The sequence below is a fragment of the Rhamphochromis longiceps genome, linkage group LG2 (genome assembly GCF_057381845.1).
Source record: "Rhamphochromis longiceps isolate RC_006_pf linkage group LG2, R_longiceps_female_GT1.1, whole genome shotgun sequence".
Lineage (NCBI taxonomy): Eukaryota > Metazoa > Chordata > Actinopteri > Cichliformes > Cichlidae > Rhamphochromis > Rhamphochromis longiceps.
The window spans coordinates 40976783-40996859 of NC_140558.1; the positions used below are offsets into that span (position 1 = coordinate 40976783).

Sequence of the window (20077 nt, forward strand, 5' to 3'; positions counted from 1 at the left end):
CAGAGAGGACTAAAGCAGTGTGGAGGTAAATGGCTGTCACAAGGCCTGATGGACCTATTCTCTCCCAGTGGTCATAGGGAGGTACTCGACCTCCATCCACTCAATTTGATTCAAGGCATGTTTGTGCCTCTGGAAGGGGAGGAAATAGGAGAAGGGAACCGATCCTGTCTGTCTGTGCAAGATAAAAGAGAGTATAACGGAAAAATGAAACCCTCTAATTCACTGGACAAGAGCACTAGCCTCTGCCCCCCCTGAATCATTTGTTTTATTAGACTTATGTTTTTTTTCATCACTGCATAGTGACATAAAATAACCACACAAAAAAACCACCCCAAAACATTTAAAAGATGTTTAAATAAAGGATTTCAGATTGATGGTTGCTCTTCACAGGTGTGCCAACTTTGCTTTACTCCTGCATATACAGTGGGCAACAGGAAACCGCTTTGTTTAGTCACTACGCTCACTGCATTCGGAAATACGGCAAATTAATGACACGAGACTAATCTTTGAGACAAGTCATTGCTCAAGAAAATTAAGATTAGAACACTCAACAACAACAACAACAAAGCTGTGGGACATCTGTGGCAAATTTACCCTGACTATAAACAGAGGGCTGGCAGAATAACGCAGAGTAAGCAGGTTAATGTGAGAGTTCAAACAACATCGCTGCTTAATTAGATCCTGTGAGCCCAGAGAAAATGTCCCATTTCAAACAGAGCTTATGTGTCGCGGGGATTCCGGGAATAAATGACACGGAAATCCTAATTGTTGGACGTCGCAGCAAAGAAACCAAACAACTTGCTTACCCTGCGAGATAGGCCCATCCAGTATAATGTCTCACCAGGCTCGGTGATGCTGCCCAAACACAACAGAAACCGGACTGAATGGCATGTGAAAATATGCGATATTCAACAGCAGTGATCCGGCGTCAGCGTGGATTCAACCCATTCTGAAAACTTCCATCAATAAAAAAGCATATCTGGTTAGTCCAGATTAGAGCTACGACTCCGTTACAGGGATAACTGTAACATCCGCACAGGGAAATACTGCAGGTCATTTCTCATTATAAAGCTCACACGTTGTACATCAAATGCTCAGACACGCGAAAAAAAACAACGCTACCACAGTGGAGACGGGCAGCACGGCTCTTCTATTGCGGTTTCAAAAGCTGGTACACGCCCGACAATTAGAGACTAAACACAGCTAGGAAATCTCCAAGCCTGCTTTTATAACTTCCATCAAATAACGCAGATGAGCGACAAAATGTGGCAAAACGTGCGCTAACTGCCGTGCGCCAATACACTGTACTGTAGCCTGCAGCAGAATAAGTAGATGGGGAGAAATAAATAACATCTCTGCTGTTAATATAACCGGGAGTAGAATAAAACTTGACGCGTGTATACCTGTGTACTGCAAGAGAAACATTGTCCACAGAAGGCGGTGTGCGGTTCCCGTCGGTCCTGTGCTGTAGGACGAAGTGTATGAAGTGGAGGAAAAATCCTTGAATGGAGACGGGGCTTGTTCCTCAGTCAGTCCGCTCCGCTCGGCAGACTGGACTGCAATGAGAGCAGCTAGTCGAAGCGGGACCTTTTAGCTACGGCAGGCGAGCCCGCCCTCACGACGCGCCCGGCTGGTGACTGAAGGGGAACACTACAGTTCGCCTCCGACACACGCAGCGTGCAGGCGAACTGTTCAGGTTGAGAGCGTGTCCGTGGGAGCTAGCGTCTCTGGCAAAACTCCCGCTATTCACCGTGCTATAAAGCCGAGCCCGAGCTATGATGGGCTGTCAAGAGATGATGATGTTTTCACGGAGAGCTGAAGCCGAACTACCCCCCCTACGGCAAGTCACTCAAAGCGAACAAGAGAAATCACTAACACGCACCGGCTGCTGAGCTGAATGCCAGATAGACAAGATGCACATTTCCAACTTTGCATTTAAAAATCTCCTAAAGGTTCACCCAAGCAATGCATGCGCATGAAAGCCAGGTAATCTGTCCCAAACTTTTGACAGCTGTGCTTTGAAGAAGGTGTCATTCTGCAGCTTGCCGGTTGGAGGAGGAGAAGCATAGAGATTACCGTTCCAGGGCCATACTTAGCACGCAGACTGGGTGAGAAGCATCTCTTCCATTGCTGAAGCTGCAGATAATCTCTATGATTTAAAATAAATACATTAAGAGAGCACTCGTCCAACTAGTAAGTGATTATGCTCTTATTAAAAATGTGCAGGTTTCCACTTGCTACTATAATCTCTGTAAGAGATTTTCAGCAAATCTGTGATCGTGAGTAATTACACATATATAGTTTCTTTACTTCTACAGCCAGTCAGGTTTCTAAGGTTTCTCTGCGTCTCCATGATGGTTTCAGGAAAAAAGTGCATTTCACTGAAATGCTTCTGAAGATATGAAAAATAGTCTACATCTCTTTAATAAAGTAAAAAATGTCTCCACCTGTGTGTGTGCTTGTGTGTGTTTGTGAACAACCCCACTGAGGACTAGACTTTATTTAAAATTTCTACATTTCCTGGCTTTTATATAGCCCTGAATATCTCTGGATAAATACAGACCCCTTTTAGAACCAATTTGTTATTACATAATTTATATATCATGCAAAGAGCTGTAAATATCCAACATGCACACCTGAAGTCCCCATTTACAAAATTATTATTATTATTATCATCATTATTATTATGGGCTGATAGGGGGACCGCCTATTATTACGCCTATGTATCATCATAACAGACTACAAATGTTTACAGATGTTCACTAAATACAAATCTGTAATAATTAACCAATTAGTCTAAAAGTAGGCTTTGTTAGCCACACAATCTGTGCTGCTAGCTACTGTTAATTTTACTGCACAATTTAAGACCACTTAAATTGATAATCTGATTGGCTCAAAAGTGCATGTGCGTGTTATTTTCTACTCAGTATTTAACTGCCATTTTATATGATCAAACAGCCACATGAATGCCCATTCTATGAAGTTTAGTTTTTAACATCAAAAAAGATGTTGTCTCTATTCACCATCTATTTGTTTGTCACTTTGCTTCTTTGTCTGGGCCTCTGAACTGTCACAATAATCATCCTCCTACCCTTCCAATATGAGCAATATAAGGCTGCCGAACAGCTGATTAGTTCACTTAAGTCTTATGTTTGGAGTATTATGGGCTCAGTGGCAGTAGCAGTCTGTTGGTCATCTACCTGCAGAGATCACCTGTTGTCAGATGGGGGCAGTGTTAAAAATATGCGCTACAACCGTTCTGCAGGTGCTGTTATTGGTCCATCGTCAGCCAGCTGCCGAGAAAAGTGAAGTTCTAACATACAAAGAGCTGAAGCTGCAGTCACTGTCTGTATGTTTCATACTGTAATTTTTCATCTTTGATGCGTTTGTTTGTTTTTTTCAAAAGCTGTCTCTGGCTTCCCTTTCAGTTGGGTTGCTTATTTATAAGGGGACATTTTCAACCAAATAGACACAACTGCGCTAACACAAATTTGATTTGATTCCTGCATTTTGTCATTGCTTGCAAGACAGGCAAGTGATGACAACATAGAGCCATCTGAATGGAGTTAAAACAACAGCTATGTGTGATCTGGAAGTCTACTAGATCTTTCAATTTTAACCCAATTTTGACTTGTGGGATACTGAAGTCTTTTAAACATCTAAGTAACAGAAAATTGCTGGATGGAGACATTCAGCTGATGCATTTCAAGGGACCCAAGTAAATGCAGTGTCCATTTTAAAATCACTTTGGATGAGCAGTTTTCAAATTTTGACTTGAAGAGGTTTTCTTTTAACTGCGTCAAATGACTTCAGTCACTCATTTTGCATGGATTAGCAGTTCTCTGGAAAGCTGCAAATGCACAGACAAATGTCTGTGTGGCTTTCAGTTCTTTGCCTTTTCCCCCAAGTGTTCATCAGATGTACTTCAGAGTTGCTGGGTGACCTTTCAGGATGTGAACTTCACTGTCGTTCGTATGAGCAGTTCCCCCAACGTAGCTAAAACTTCATGCTTTCATGCATGCATTTCATGCTACGCTTTCACAGCTTTCCGTGCATGTGAGAAATTTAGGAAAGATCATTAAAGTGCAGAAATAAACTACCAACAAATTCTCAGCCTCTGGGAAAAACTGCCATGATATTTGGGCAGAATTATTAAAAGTTAAGTGAACGCAAGCCTCTAACACAAGGTACATTTCAATGTGATTGTTAAACAGCTGCCTCAGATAGCATTAGCTGTGCTCCTCAGGTTCACTTAATGTGTTTTGTGTTTATTAGCAGCGACGTGTTTATTGAGATTATCCTTTTAGCTGTCCTCATTTTTTTTAACAATAGCAGACAACATATGTGCCTGCTGGCTTTCACACCCACCAAATGCCGATGATCTGGCATGATCTGGGTTGCACTAGTTGTTAAAAATGACTGAAACTTCTGCGACTGTAAACACTGTTTTGGTTTGATCAACACACAGTAATAAGATTAATTACCCAAGCAAAACAGCAGAGCAAACACTATTATGCTTCCATAATTAGCCACAAGCTGTGTACAGAGACATGAAAAACATCCATGAGAATGTTTCTGAAATGTATGACTGCAGTGGTCACTTGATCCTCTTATCCCTGATCCCAAACACTCCCCCTTGAGACAACAACATTACCTGCCCACTGTTTATGCTAGTAAGAATAAATAAATAAATGCAAGATTAAAACAGTGTATACACAACATTGTCATTCGTCGATCAAGGCTGGGGTACAGCCATGCTGCATGCGGAGCACCTAATCTAATCAAAATCTGCTTGAAATTTGATTAAGGTGAGGTACTACAACATCGTCCTTGTGCCATTCTTGTGGCAGGTCCCCACGTCTGCGACTGTTTCGATGCCAGTGCAGTGCAGGTCCTTCTGTACAGGACCATAACCACAGACTTTTTTGGCCAGTATTTAGTCCTGATATGTCCCCTACTGAGCACGCTTGGGACACGATGTTCATCAGAGGCAATCAGAACCAATGACCATTGCACAGCTGCAGGCTGCAATCATCCCAGAATGGAGACCATCTCCTTTTTCTGACTAGTACATTTGATTCAGCCTCTAATGGTTAACACCTGAGGTTTACTGTTCGTTTAAGGTGAAATCAACAGTGTGTTCATTTTGGAAAATTTCAAAAACTGTAACCATTTTTCCTGCCAACATTCATGTTGTAGCTGTTGTTTTAAGTACCAGTCACTTCAGCTAACGTGAAACTTACAATTAGAAAGATAATATCAGCTTTTGTTGAGAATGTTTTACTGAGCTGTCAAATCAGCTGCTAACAATAAGTCAGTACTGAGTAACAGCTTTTCTACTTTAGTTTATACCAAAGTGATCAAGATATCACACTGGTAATGCACTGGTAATATACAGCCTCAAAATGACCATAAAGCTATTGCATTAAATGCTTTCATTATAATAACTTCATATACATATAGTACTACTAATCCCTTGAGCAGGTCTGCTGATTAACATGCTTCAATTCTAATTTAAAGCCATTTTGTTGTTGTACGTGCAGCATGTGGTTTAAAATTGTCTTGGTGAAATATTCAAGGTCTTCCCTGCATGTATGATGCACTCAAGCATCGACATTGCCATTCCAGATGTTCAAGCTGCCAATATTAAAGGCTGCATTGTTACATTTCTCCAGATTCTGGTCTTCTGATGATATATTATGTACTTTAAATAATGAGATAGTCATCACAATTTTACACTGATGAACATTATTCAGAAAGTGCTGCATCATTTGTAGACGCAGTTTTCTGCAGATTGGTGAACCTCTGTCCACCTTTACTCCTGAGAAAATCTGCCTCTCTAAGATGCTCCTTTCATACCCAATCATGTTGCTGACTAGTTGCCAATAAATCTAATTAGTTAATTCCTCCAGCTATTTCGTTTTAGTACCAATTACTTGTCTAGCCTTCTGTTGCTCACTAACTTTTTGAGACATGCTGCTATCAAACGAGAATTCATGAACACATAACTCCAATTTTAGCCAAATTACATTGGCTCCCTGTTAAATATCATATAGATTTTAAAATTCTTTTGTTCACTTTTAATATTTTGAATAATTTAGCGCCCAGTTATCTTTCTGATTTACTCCACTCATACAATCCCAACAGAGCACTTAGATCGTCCAACCACAGGCTCCTAGCACAACCTAGGACTCGAATGAAGTCGAGAGGCGACCGGGCCTTTGCATCCGTGGCACCCAGACTCTGGAATAACCTCCCCGTTCATATTCGCACTGCTGAGTCTATCCAGTCTTTTAAATTACGTCTTAAAACTTATTTTTTTACTTTGGCTTTTGTTTCTGTCTAGTTGGCTGTTTTTAGCTTGTTGCGTTGTTACCTATTGTTTGTTGTCCTCTTTTATTGTTTGTTTTAACTGTCTCATGTTTTTATTGACTGTGAAGCACTATGGTCAACACTGTTGTTTTAATATGTGCTATATAAATAAATTTTGATTTGATTTGATCAAACATCTATTTTTCGTGAAATAATAAGATGTGTCATTTTTAAAATCTGATATGTTTTCTATGTTCTTTTCTCAATGTGGGTGTATGAGCTTGGAAAATCATTGCAATCATACTATACTGTCAGGAAACTCAGCTGACATTCCCATCGGATGTTTCATACATGTCATGATTTATTTAATTAGTCTGTTTATGCTGAAGGTTCCTTACACCAAGTTTCCCACCTCTATCAAGAACAAAACCTTCTTTGTGATATCTGATTGGTTTTTTAATGTTTCAGTTGAGTTTTATTTGAAAATAAATAAAAAAACACTATAACCTGCAGAAAAAAGGAGAAGCCTATTGCAGGACTGTTGCATTGCGTAGGTTTCGAATTGAAAGGCTGTATTCAGACATGCACATACACACAAAGATGCATGCATATACACAAGCCAAAATTGAGGTTGTATAGTTCAGGTCAATAAAAGCTAGATACGTTTAGGAAATAGCCACTGTGTCAAATGATTTTCCCTTCTGCCCTACCAATACCTGGGTTTCCACTGCCATCGCACAATCATTTCTAAGGTAAATAAAAGTATTTACCAAAGGCCAGAGTTCCATCACCCTTTTCCAAAACACAAAATTGCCCTCAATTTTCCATCCACTGTGAAGTCAGAAGAACACTATTCCACAAACAAGGTATTGGGCTCATTCAAGTACAGTTACGACAGTACGCACTACTACTCTGTCTTTCTTCTAGCATCAGTAAATATTGTCAGTGACTCTTTTAACAGCTTTAATGATTTCGCCTTTGACAAACAGCAGTGTTTTATCAGTATACAGTTATTTCCTGCCAATAAAATCCACAAATTCACCTGCTGCTGGATGTTGGTTAGGATATACCTCAAATGAGCCAAGTAGAATTCATTTCAAGTATGAGAAACACCTAAACTGTCACACCACATGACAGATACGCTCTGCAGGTACGGTTTACCAAGAATATAAACTGCAGGCAGCACAAAAACAACTTCTTACTGATTTCCTATTGTATGCAGAGTTATAGTCTCAGTGTTCTATCATTTTGTAGATAGAAACTCCACTTTTTCAAAATAAAACATATCCATCTTTTTCGTTTCACTTACCCGATTCATAGCCAGAGTGGGGTTAGAGCCTGTCCAGCTGTCGCTGGGTGACAGGCGGGTTACACAGGTCGCCTGTCTATCGCAGATCCAGTAAAGGTAAAGCTAGGCTGCTGACCCAGTACCCTGGTATGAATTACGCCGGCTATGTAACAATGGAAAGACTTCAGAACCATGTCATAATATGTAATAACAAAACATGTCTTTCTTGAGCATTTGGATTACAGCCTAGCCTTTGGAAAATATTGGATGGGTATGCTTCCAGCTTCAGATGCCAAAGTAGGTTAAGAAAAACAAGAGCAGAACACCTGCAAATTATACTGCATTAAAACTTTGGAGACATCTAAGAGATACTTTGGTGAGCATCAGCAGACACAAACACAACATTATCAGCGACGAGTTTCTTATTTATCATCCACATTTAGAGATATTAAAAATGCAAAACAACAAACTCACTCCTGCAACGAACACTCTCTGTTCTGCTGTCCACATTTTCACCAGAAAATGCTCGTCATAAATAAAGTGAATGTTTTCCAGGCAGAATTCAATTACCCCTGTCAGCCGGTAGTAATGAGTAACAGCCAGTGCATGCTCTCATTCAATTTTAGTGTCCGTACGGAATGATGTTCATCTGATGTCTTGATTTTTTTATTTTTTTGTACAATAATGTTCTTTTTGTGGCCTGCTTAGCGTAGCAAAACATCCAAATCAAACATTAATTTGACTCTGTGCCTCAGCAGATGAAAGCAGCCTCGGTTCGCTTTAATGGCTTCATGTGAGAACGTGTGTCTTTGGTGACATTCGAGCCCTCTTTACTCAAATAAATTGGTGGACTTGAAAGTGAGTAGTAATTTTGGCTAGAACATTTCAAAATGTCTTATGTGAGAAGACTTGACCACGTTTCTGAAATCACGAGTCCATATCATGCAGCTCATCTCTGTTTCATGTAATAAAGCAGAAATACATAGAACAGCTAAACCAGAGAGATCTAATTTCCTGCCTAATATATTTGTTTAGTTAACGGGGAACTCTTAGAATGAATTATTCAAATTCAATTATTACATATTAAACAGAAGCTGGACCTCATCGACAACTATCACAGTAACATTTTAACAACGGCTCAGAGAGACAAAGCCTTCTTCTTACAAGCAAGCATTAGTTTCACTCAATATTTCCCTTTCCACTAAACATTTATGACTATTTCTCCCATGAGATGTTGACACTGTTTGTTTGCCTCTATTGACTAATTTGTCATATCACACAGTCCTGTTTTCACATGGTAAGAGAGCTCCATGCTGCACCAACATGCCCTTTTCCAGTCAAAGAAGATGATTCAGGTAGCTTCAGTGAAGGAAAGCAGATGATATTTAAAAAGGTTTTGCTCAGCAGAACGCCTATAAGTCTAAAGTGACTGTTGAGATATTGGGTGTTGACCACGCTGAGATCAATGAATGGTGGGCTTGTAGCCCAGACACGAGAAAATGTCATTAACTCCACTGCTCTGTATGAAGGGAGACAGCCAGTGCAGAAATGTCTCCTGAGGATGGCGGACATCTGTGTCTTTTTGGGCTCCTGCTAGTTATCTCTGACCTCTATCTTCCTTAAATCTTCCCTTTCTAATTACCTGTTCCTTCTTCTCCTCCTCCCACCTAACCTCATATCCTTGCAGCCTGACTGATGGTTAGCTGATGATCATCTGGACAGGAAAGGTTAAGGTGACTCCCCTGCATAAGTCACGGCTCATTAAGTGAGCTCACAGTGTCCCAGTTCACATACTGGTGCATTTCTCCCTGGATGAATTTAATGAGTTGTGGAGGAGTAACAAGCCACCATGAAAAATATTTGGAGCTAACATGTTTTGAGAAGGAAAACAATGTTTGCCATCATTTTGATGATGATCAGAGACGAGGGAGTTACTGTAGGCGCCTTGGTGACATCAGCATCTGTTCTGGAAACTGGATTAGGCAAAATCCAAAAGGAGGGCAGGCCTTCCTCTGGAGAGTCTTCCCTCAGGATGAATATTGATGGAAGTGGGTCCCAAATGGATTGAAAACAACTGTTAACCCCTCTGCACTGCTGAAATGTTGTTAACAATGCTTCTAGCCCCACTATCTCCCACAGCCAGAGAATCCACTGACACAAACACCACTCCTGCATCACCATCATTACAGCCACAAGAGGTGATCGCAAATCACATTTCTCTGTTCTGCAACATTAACACGCTGCATTGAGATGCTGCAAGTCTTCTGACAGAAGCAAAATCACTTTATGAGAGCGAGCGGACCAGCCGTGCATGTTGGCAGCTGTGTTCCACAGCAAGCTTGTTGTGATTCCTGGCACCAAATGTACCATCAGCCTTGCACTGGAATGAAACTCCACTGCCCCCAAGTTAACACAAAGCCAGGCAATGTCTTGTAGCCAGACACCTCGCTCCCCAGCTTAAAGAGAGTATGGTGAGCTTAACACAGAAATGTGAAAACATTTCATCCATATTCTAAACATTTATCGGTTTGTCTGAGAAAGGACATGTAGACCTATAGATCCCTGCAGATATAAACGCAGCTCTGAATTCTAAGAGAGCCCTGCTTGAATGTTTGTATAAACCAAATTAAAGTTTTTCTTGCATTAGTCATATCAGTGAGCTTATGTCTTCTGATGAATTCATTTGTAATATATGTAGTTTTTTTAAACACAGTGCCAAAACAGTCTTGCTATCTTGAAGGTAGAGGAGGCATTTTGCCGATTTAGGAAAGTGCCAAAGCCTCGAACCTCCTATCAAGCTTTAATAGACTTTCAGTTATTTAATGCTAGTTAAAGTTTCATTCTTAACACACTGAAAGTATCTTTGCTGCAAGTGGGGAACCCTTAAGATGTTGCTGTAACTGCTAACTCTATGAGATACCTTACAGGGCAATTTCTTTATTGTTTGTAAGCTAAAATAACTTAGTAACCTAACTATTTCAAAGTGCATCTATTGCATCAAATTAAATTAAAATTATTATCAGTAGTTACAATTGTCAATCACAGGATTGGTGCACTTCCAAGGAAAAATATGAAACCACTAAAAAGTCCCGTTTAAGAAACGTGCAATAGCAACATTGTTTTTGTTTTCCTCCTAAAAAGAAAATTACCATACAAAGTATGAATTCCAAAATAATAATAATAATTGATTTTTATTAATACTTTAGTGTTTACAAGAAATGTCAAAATATTACATATTCAACTTGCTTTTATTTATTTCAGCCAAACGTTGAATGAATGCATGATCACATTCCTTCCTATTGCAGATGGTCATGCAGTGGGAGTCAGTGTGCACAGAATTTGATTAGCTCTGTGTGCACTGTGGAGACTAAAGTGAATGATCTACTAACAAAATTTTCCTTCCGTTTTTCTTCATATAAAGCTGACAAAATTAGGTTTCACCGTCAGATGACTGTGGGTTGGAGTTGGGTTTTGATTAATTAAGAAAGAGACAGAAAACTTGACATCTATATTGTCTAAACTGATCCGAGACACATTTAAACTGCAAGATGTTTCCCAATAAAGAGAAGATGGGATTCCTGGTTAAAAAAAAAGTGAAGAAACAGAGAGGATACAGCAGAGAGAGCGAACCAGACGAGCAGCATGGAGGGAGAAAGGCCAAGTATCAGACAGAGCATTCATTACCACCTGACTGACCTGCATATTGCGCTGTGTGAGAGTAATGGGAAAGGACACACTCATCGGCCAAAGCCCAGCAAGTAAGGTGCTTTTCACTCCCCCCTCTCTTTCCTTCCTCTTTAGCAATTCGTCAGTTTCTTACCCGGTTCAATTTCTATTTTCAGACAATGTACTGTGAGATCCCGGTGTTTTCAAAGACTCCATAATAGGGGACTGAACCATGGTAATGCCATGGCTAATGTAATGCATAATGGATCACCTGCTTCTGCAAAACAAAACTGCCCAGTTATTAAGTACTACTGTTCTTCTTTTTCTGTGTTAGGTACTTATGTTAGTGGCATACTTTGTCAAAATACCCAAAATATTCTGAGGTGGAATAACTATCTGTGTAGATATAGGCATGTTAGCAGCTTTTAAGGCTGTCCACAGGAAGGCTTTGAAGGAAATGTTAAATGCCCAAATGCTCTTAGTGGTAATTCTAACATGCTTATGCACAAAACAAGTGGAATGGTGATCATGTGTAGCATCTTAGTGTTAGCAGTGGGTAAAAAGCACAAAACAAGGTGGGAGTCTTGCAGGTGTTTAGTTATAAACCTGTTTTATTTATTTTTTGGTGTTTTAGATAGCAAAGTGTGGACTGACCAGCAATGCAGGAAACAGCAGGGGAATAACAAGCAGAGGAGGATTATCTAGCTGGGGGGCAAATCATGGACCTGTCTGTTTAGGGCATTTCATTCCACGTGGTGCCCTAGCCTCTCAGTGACTAGATCACAGATGAATCTAACATGATAGACAAAATGACAGCAGAAGATGGAAACTCTAGGGATCATGCAAATTATAAGAATTCATCATTAGGGGAAAACAGATATTTGCATTGAATTTCATGGTAATTCGTCCAGTACCTGTCGAGGCATTCTACTAGGTGACAAAAATGTCAAAATTCTCAAAGTGCAAAAGGAAAATTCAAGATTACCATGGTCAACAGTGTTCAGTATCTCACAATGCATATGTTATTATGGTTAAAAATAAGGGGGACAGTGTCAAGAGATGGAAAATGCCCTGCATGGTTCAACAATATTTAAGAGATAAAAACACTACATTCAATGCGTGGATGCACACGCATGTTTACAATTTCTTTGTTTCTTAATCCATAATTTGCATTTAAGAATTACATAAAGTTAAAAGAACAAACATCATTGCTGGGCTTGAAACAATCTGCCAACAGTGGCCAGTGTTTATCAGTTTGTTATAAGTGAACAGAGGCTTTCACTTTTGTTTCTACAAGCAGACAATGCACTCAGAAAAAACACTTTCTATATATTCCCGGGTTGTTAAAATTGACTTTTCAGTTTTTCATCCCTTTCAAGTGAAGGAATGTGAAAATATCTGTAGCTGTATATTGGAAATGCTCTTTCCTTTGGACTGCCTTAGTTTCTCTGCATAACAAGAAGTTACAAAATCAGTTCCTTGGTTTTCTGTTATTGTCAGCAAATTGAAAAATTGTACTTAAGCTAGATAGATATTTACATAAGTACTCCACTGAAGTAAGTTACTTTAAATAATTTAAATGTGACATTATGTTAAATTCACAATTTTTACGGTTCACAAATATCAGTACACATCTGTGCCACTGTGCTCCCCGTGTTCAAATCACAGACGTGAGTTTGAATGAGGTTAATCAAAAGCCTTGGCACTAAGTCTGCACAAAAGAACCAAAGTGAAGTTATATATAACTTTGGTTATCTCTCTCTCTAGTATGTTGGCATATATATATATACACACACACACTAAATATCAGTAGAAAATCTTTTACTCAGCTTGCACCGGTGCATCACGTTAGTAAATCTTGTCCCATAACTTTAAATGCTGAACTCAGGAGCTCAGAAAGACAACACAGTAAAAGTTCTTCTATAGGTACTACCCACGGGCAGCAGCATCCACTTAGACCTCTTACCTGCGACTCTACTTGATCTGTAGTCTTTGTACATTCTACAGGTGTAGCGTCGTCAGGTGTGATCTCAGCTTCTCTGTTCTTGTAAGCGAATCTGTTTTGTAAAAGAAAACCAAGGGTAAGAAAGGTCTGGTCAGCAGCCATTTGTTCCGTTCACAAAACACCACCGAAGAGTTTTTTACACCACAACTCCGCAACCCGACTTATTCATTCTGTAGTCGTTCAAGGACACCAACCGGGAGGAGCTTTTAGGAGGGGTCTAAAATAAAAAGGGTTTTGTCTTGAATAGAAAGAGAAGACAAACAGAGGAGACTGTAATTCATCCGCTTCTCCAAAAGGCACGACCTCCCTGCTTTGTGGAGCAGAAGCTCATCCGAGCCATAGAGGGCCTCTGAGGCATGGGAGTGTCCCATTGACTGCACTATTAACACTCAAACTGAGAGGATCAGCATAGAGGAAATACAAAACGCTGCACAGAGAGTTCTGTAACGCATTTCATTCTACCAAGAGAGACCCCGAGGGTGCCGTGATGACCAGAGTAATTGGCTTTCTCCACTATGATAATCTGCATCAGTCATGCCATGCCAACACACTCTCAGGCCACTGAGAAGGTCACAGCGATCCCAAACCTCCCTCCACACTGCTGAGCATAGCATCTGAATTCTTATAGAAAGACATTTATACTGCATTCTTGGGATGTTACATTCAGGTCAAGGACTTTCAGTTACAAATTAAAGTTCACTTTCAAATGCATCACAGTACACAATACTCACAAGATAACACCAGTTCTGTGTAATTCTGCGATACACTTCAAGAGAAACACTTCATATGGAGTGTGTCTGTGTTTTATTACCATTATCTATTTTCCTCTACGGGTTTTTCACTCTTCGGTAAGCATTAGTTAAGTGCCATTAGCTAAAAGTCATGAAATATCGATTCTGGTTTAGAGTCCCTATGTGTTTTAATAAAAAGATATTGACATTTGGCACCAGTGTACTGATAATGGCACAGCAAAAGGAAGCAATACAGTACATTGCTTATCAATATTTTTTCCCCAACAACACTCTTTGTATCCCTGCCCTGAAGCACGCTTGGCTGTAGCGTCACTGGTATCATCATTTAAAAAATGAGCATGAAACTATAAGATTCAAAACTAGCACAGCTGGGACTGTCTTGCTTACAGCCAGAATCAAGTTTTCTTTCAAAAGACGGAAGTTTCTGGCAATTCCATGTTGGCTTCATTTGTCAGCTCTGGAGGCTGCTTCTTGCTTAATAGAGCTGTGCTACTGTGACAAGCCAAAATGTACTTACTTGTAACCCAATAGACTACAAATTACATGTAATAAAAAAATAACTCCAGACTTTCACATAGAGTGCACAACACGTAAAGAATAAGCTACCATCATATGAAACGTTGCAGCTTTGGTAGGATTTAATGCATCGTGTATGTTATTGTCTTCCATATGTCAGGCACAGATAAGATTGTTCTCGTTCACTAGTACAGTGGGATATTGGCACACATACAATGACATCTTTGCAAGCCACAATAAAAGTCTCTACAAACTGAATTAAATGTACAAACTGTGCCATACCAGCTAAGCTTGGTGTGTCAGCGTTAAGGTATACAACAATATCTGGAAATTATTCATGTTTAACAAATCCTCACCAAAGCAGTCACCCTGATTTGGTGAGATTTCGTTAAACAATGTAATAAACTTACAATTTAACTGAGGCGCCACATATCACCTTATTGGTTGCTCTGGTTTTTAGCTCATACACAGCAACAAAACTGTAAAGCTCCACTGCTACTATCAGCCTGCATTTGTTTTGAATACAGATAGCAGAACAGAAGTGTGATGAGTTCAAAGCTCTTTCCCAGTTGAATTTGTATTTTTCTGCGATAAAACAAAATTCACTCATCAGCATGAATAACTCTGTTGATCGCCTATTATCTCAAGATTCACTGGAGAAAACCTGGTAAATATGATAACGTTAGATAAATCCTGAGAGCACAGGATATAGTGAAGTTATGTTTATGAATGAGTGCACAATTGTTTCCTTTTCTTACAAGGTTTCAATATAGAAAATAATACAGAGTTAAAAAAAATGCTGGGGGAATGAGGGAAAGAAAAACATAATAAAAGCATAATAATAAAATATGTTACGTGGGATCAGGAATAGTTAAAAAAAAAAAGACTATAAAATAAACAAAAAAGAAGTACAATAAAAAGACAAAAGCCCATCTTTTGCATCAACATAATTGACTTAAATCCCTGCTTTACACATAATGCTTTATTACGACAATATCCAAATAAAGATTCAAAATAACTAACAAAGTACAAACGCCTGGCTTGCAATGAAATGTTACTTAATAAATGAATGTAAATTCAGGCTGTTAACCAGCAAAACAGGAAATATCACTGTGGAAAAATAAAAAATCATGCAACCTAATTCTGGTTCCTTTCATTTCCAAATGCAACCAAAAAGTTTTGCACATTAGAAGAAACCAAGTACACTGTCAGCCAAACTAAGAGATCAGATTATAAAAGAAAGTCAGGCAAATGAAAAAAATTATTTCCAGCTACTGTAGCGTAGCTATTAATGCTTTCACCTTGTTTTCATCCAGGCCTTGAGAGCCTGTCTGAGTGTGCAATCTTGGAAAAATGTGTCCATGCAGACATCTACTGTAGCAGGAAAGAACCACAAAGGCATTTGTGATCTGTGTGTTGGCAGATTTTGTCTGCAAGATGCACACAAAGACTTTAGTCAAGTTTGAGGATGAGTTTGGTCAGAAGCTTTCTCTGCACTGCAGCTGATGTGATCACACTTAACATATTATTACACAGAAATGTAATTGTAAACACATCAGAGTGGCATTTGGACCTATAGGCGTGTAATATATACATACGATGAGAATCAGCAAAACCGCTGAAAATCTGAGCAAACCATTAACCACAATAACGGTAACCGCAAAGCAAAATCAAGGCCAAGGAGAAAATGCACAATGAGGATGGAAAATTGGGTTAGCTGCTTTGTCAGCATGAGAATAACATTACCCCAGACTTACGAAGAATAATGACAGCTATTTAAATTTGGCAAAATAAGGGATTTCCTAATGTGTGGAGTTCCAACAAAAAACTGTTTTTGAAGTCCTCTGTGGGGACCACAAACAAATGGCATTCATCATTCTTAAGGCACCCACTTTCCCCTATCATATTTGTTATTATCAGCATTCGTCATTTTCCACATACTTCATTCTATAGTACGCTGGCTTTAGATGCTATCTTGGGCAAATTTGTACGCTAATGATTATGAATGAAACACAGAAGCTAGGAGAAAGAAGTTTCACATTTGCAATATCTAACATTTTAAAAAAGATCCAGAAAGCTTGCAATATGCAAACCTTCGAATAAACAAAAACGGGAAAGAAAGTGTTCTAAACACGGTTTGATGCGAACGGCCTTGCTGAGACACTGGACATTTCTTTACAGCACAAAGGCAACATGAATTGTTTATGAAAAAGTGTAGGAAGCAGTGCAGCACAAGCTGGTGAGTGTTTTACAGCTTCAAAATGCTGTTAAATTTGCTGCCTCTGTGTTTATGCTGCGTATGAATGGATTTTCACATGGATTTTTACTCACAGTTAACCACAGGTAACTCCTTGACACATGTAAAGGCCACACATCTGTCTCTAGGAGGGATTAGAGAATCCCCTCAGTGAAAAACGAATAATCAGAGTCAATTGGCCCCCTATAGTGATGGAAAAGGAAGATACCCCATAATAGCCTCGATAGGTCTATTCATCTTTTTTCTGCACAACAGGGAAACAGCAGCCTGGAAATTCACAAACCAAATCGCCCTCTGAAACAATTCACAGCCTTCGATTAATCATACCAACTTCACAAGAACTGATTGGTACTTCGCAAGTAACTAAATCTTTTATTTCCTGTAGCTGTCCCTCAGCCTGTGTGCTTATCTCTGTAATAAAGTACCTCATCTGCCACAGAGGGGCAACAAAATAAAGGCTTGGATGATTTTACATTTGTCTGAAAATCATAGAAATATGTCCACAACACAGAATAACACAACCAAGCTACTAGATTTACTATGATGACATAAACACACACAGAAATAGGTTGAAAATGTGCAGCTATTCGCTTGTGTATAAGTTGTCTGGTGTAGTACTGATGTTTTGCACAGGAAATCAATTTTTCCTTTCTTTTGTCTTGGTATGCCTCGTTGGGGGAAAACCCCCATCAATCATTCAATTATTGGACAGCTTTTCTTGCATTTCTCTCTTTTATGACAACCAGTGCTAGTTGTGTCTAGAAATAGCATTTTAACCTGCGATGCATTATCCACACAGTCACAATGTAAGGTAACGACATGCCCATTTAAGATAATGTGGGCAACCTGATGGTGCATATCAAATGGACTAAAATGCCATTAGAATAGGGTAGGCAACATATTTTGTTCCAAAGGGCCATACTGACTTACTACTACTAAAAGTAAGTGAACACTCACGTAATAGATAAATGAACAATTAATATTTTTTATAAAAATGTCCTAATGCTATGTCAACACTTCATTTAGCTTAGTCTTGCAACCTGATATGCCCCGGTCACTGAGGAAACACAATACATTGGAATGAAGCAAAACAGCAATAATAAAATCAATGTAATTATTCATCTCGAGACATCTTCTGTCTGTGTACCTGTACGCATGTTCATTATATACTAGTAATTAAGACGGGCTATATTATGAATTATGGTCTTTTTTTTTCTTCTAAAAGCAAGAAAAATATGTCGCTAAGTTGTCTTAATTTAGTTGTGTAACTCGGAGGGACACAAGCAACAAGAAAAGTAAATTCAATAATTTATGTGTATGCTATGATGTAAATCTGAGGGTAAATTTTAATCACAGGCGTCTAAGTTATTTAATCTAACATGCTTAAAATATCAACGATAAAACCACAGCTAACTTATGATCATATGAGGAAGAACTTGGTGATGGTATGAAGGAAGAAGTCCTTTTAAACAGGAAAAGAACTTCAAAGGAACCAAGCTTAGGGAAGGGCAGCTATCTTTTCGATTGGTTGGTGGGCGAGGTGAAAGAGAAGGTAAAGTGGAACCCAGGGCCTTCTTCCTCTAAGGCAACAGTGTGCCACTGTGCTGCATCATCAAACAAATATAGTAAATAAAATCCAGTGTCTTCTAAGCCTGGAATCTTCAAGAGCAGCTGCTTTCTAGACCTCTGTGGTCTGGTAGGATTGCAAAAGTTCATTTAAGTAGGGTGGCTCTCAAAAAGTTTTTTCACTGGACCCTTACATTGACTGGACATTAGACAAAAGGTAATAATAATAATAATAATAATGGATTGCATTTATATAGCGCTTTTCTAGGCACCCAAAGCGCTTTACAATGCCACTATTCATTCACTCTCACATTCACACACTGGTGGAGGCAGCTACAGTTGTAGCCACAGCTGCCCTGGGGCAGACTGACAGAAGCGAGGCTGCCATATCGCGCCATCGGCCCCTCTGGCCAACACCAGTAGGCAAGTAGGGTAAAGTGTCTTGCCCAAGGACACAACGACCAGGACAGAGAGCCCAGGGATCGAACCAGCAACCTTCCGGTTACAGATGCGATTCCCAACCCCCTGAGCCAAGTCTCCAAGCAGATGTAGCCTGTGGCAGGATAAATAAAGGTTGGTTCAAGGTCATCTGATACAGGTCTAATTACAAGACTGATTAAAAAGTAAAGTTTTAAGTCTTATCTTAAAAGTAGAGATGATGAACCCAAACTTGGAGGTGGTTCAACACCAGAGGAGTCTGATATCTAAAGTCTCTGCCTCACTCTGAACTAGCACAAGTAAGCCTGAAGAAGCCACAAAGCAGAGAACTACCAGGGAACTGGAGCACGTGTGGAAGGTAAAGTCCAAAGTGTTCGCAGTGGTAGGAGTTGTAACTCAGAAACTAGAAGAGTGTCCAGAATACACAGGAATTAAACACCAGTCAGTCCACACACAGGCTTGGTAGAAGAAAAGCTTTTCTAATTATACTATTAGGTAAGTAAATTCAGTCTGCAACAAATTTTCAGTGGTTTAAAGCAGCAGTCCCCAACCCCCGGGCCTCGGACCGGTACCGGTCCGTGAGTCGTTTGGTACCAGGTCGCGAGAGTTGAGGCTCAGGTGTGAAATGTCTGGTTTTCAGGGTTTTTATCGGTTTTCAGCGTTATTTTGTTATCGTTTTTATCGTTTACTCGGTTTTCGTGGTCTTTTCACGTGTGTTATGAATAAATCTTCTTTTTTCGGTACCGGTACTAGTTTTATTTTGTTGTATTTATCCGCGACACCTTAAAGGCCGGTCCGTGAAAATATTGTCGGGCATAAACCGGTGCGTGGCGCAAAAAAGGTTGGAGACCGCTGGTCTAAAGTGCCAGGTAATGTGTCCTTGGGCCAGACAAAACTACGTTTAAATGCAATTCGGTACCGTGCACCACAACCACCCACTATCACCTCAATAAAATAATAACACCAACAACTGAAAATGCTTCATAAACTCAAACCTATAGCAGAGCTGTTTGATGGTATTTGCATTGTCTTACACAGTAAGTAGTTAATGAAGCATCCTGTGAGTTTATGCAAAGACATATGCGGTTTTCTAATAGTCAACAGTAGATTCTTACTCAGTATCATGGTTTACACAGCTGATTTACAGTAATGACGAGGAAAATCTCGGCAGCTATCAAATGTGACTGCTGGGTTTTGGGACAGAAAGCAATTCACTGCATAAAAGAACTGCCATGTGTAGTGATGTGGCTGTTCCAGTCATCCTTTCTACAGTCACA

At 39.6% G+C, this 20077-nt stretch overlaps 1 protein-coding gene across 9 annotated transcripts in view; it reads right to left on the reverse strand.

The window, feature by feature from the left end:
- enox2 (ecto-NOX disulfide-thiol exchanger 2) overlaps positions 1–20077 on the reverse strand; it is a 183889-nt gene that overhangs the window by 124264 nt on the left and 39548 nt on the right. For 3 of the 9 annotated variants that reach the window (XM_085429063.1, XM_085429061.1, XM_085429062.1), the window contains one exon: positions 13233–13323. The exons of 5 other annotated variants lie outside the window; for them this stretch is intronic. In XM_085429063.1, the coding sequence (XP_085285189.1) occupies positions 13233–13266 (34 nt within the window). In that variant the 5' untranslated portion in view covers positions 13267–13323. Of the gene's footprint in view, positions 1–1403; positions 1688–13232; positions 13324–20077 lie in introns of those variants that run through there. One more of the 9 variants, XM_085429064.1, reaches the window with a different exon arrangement.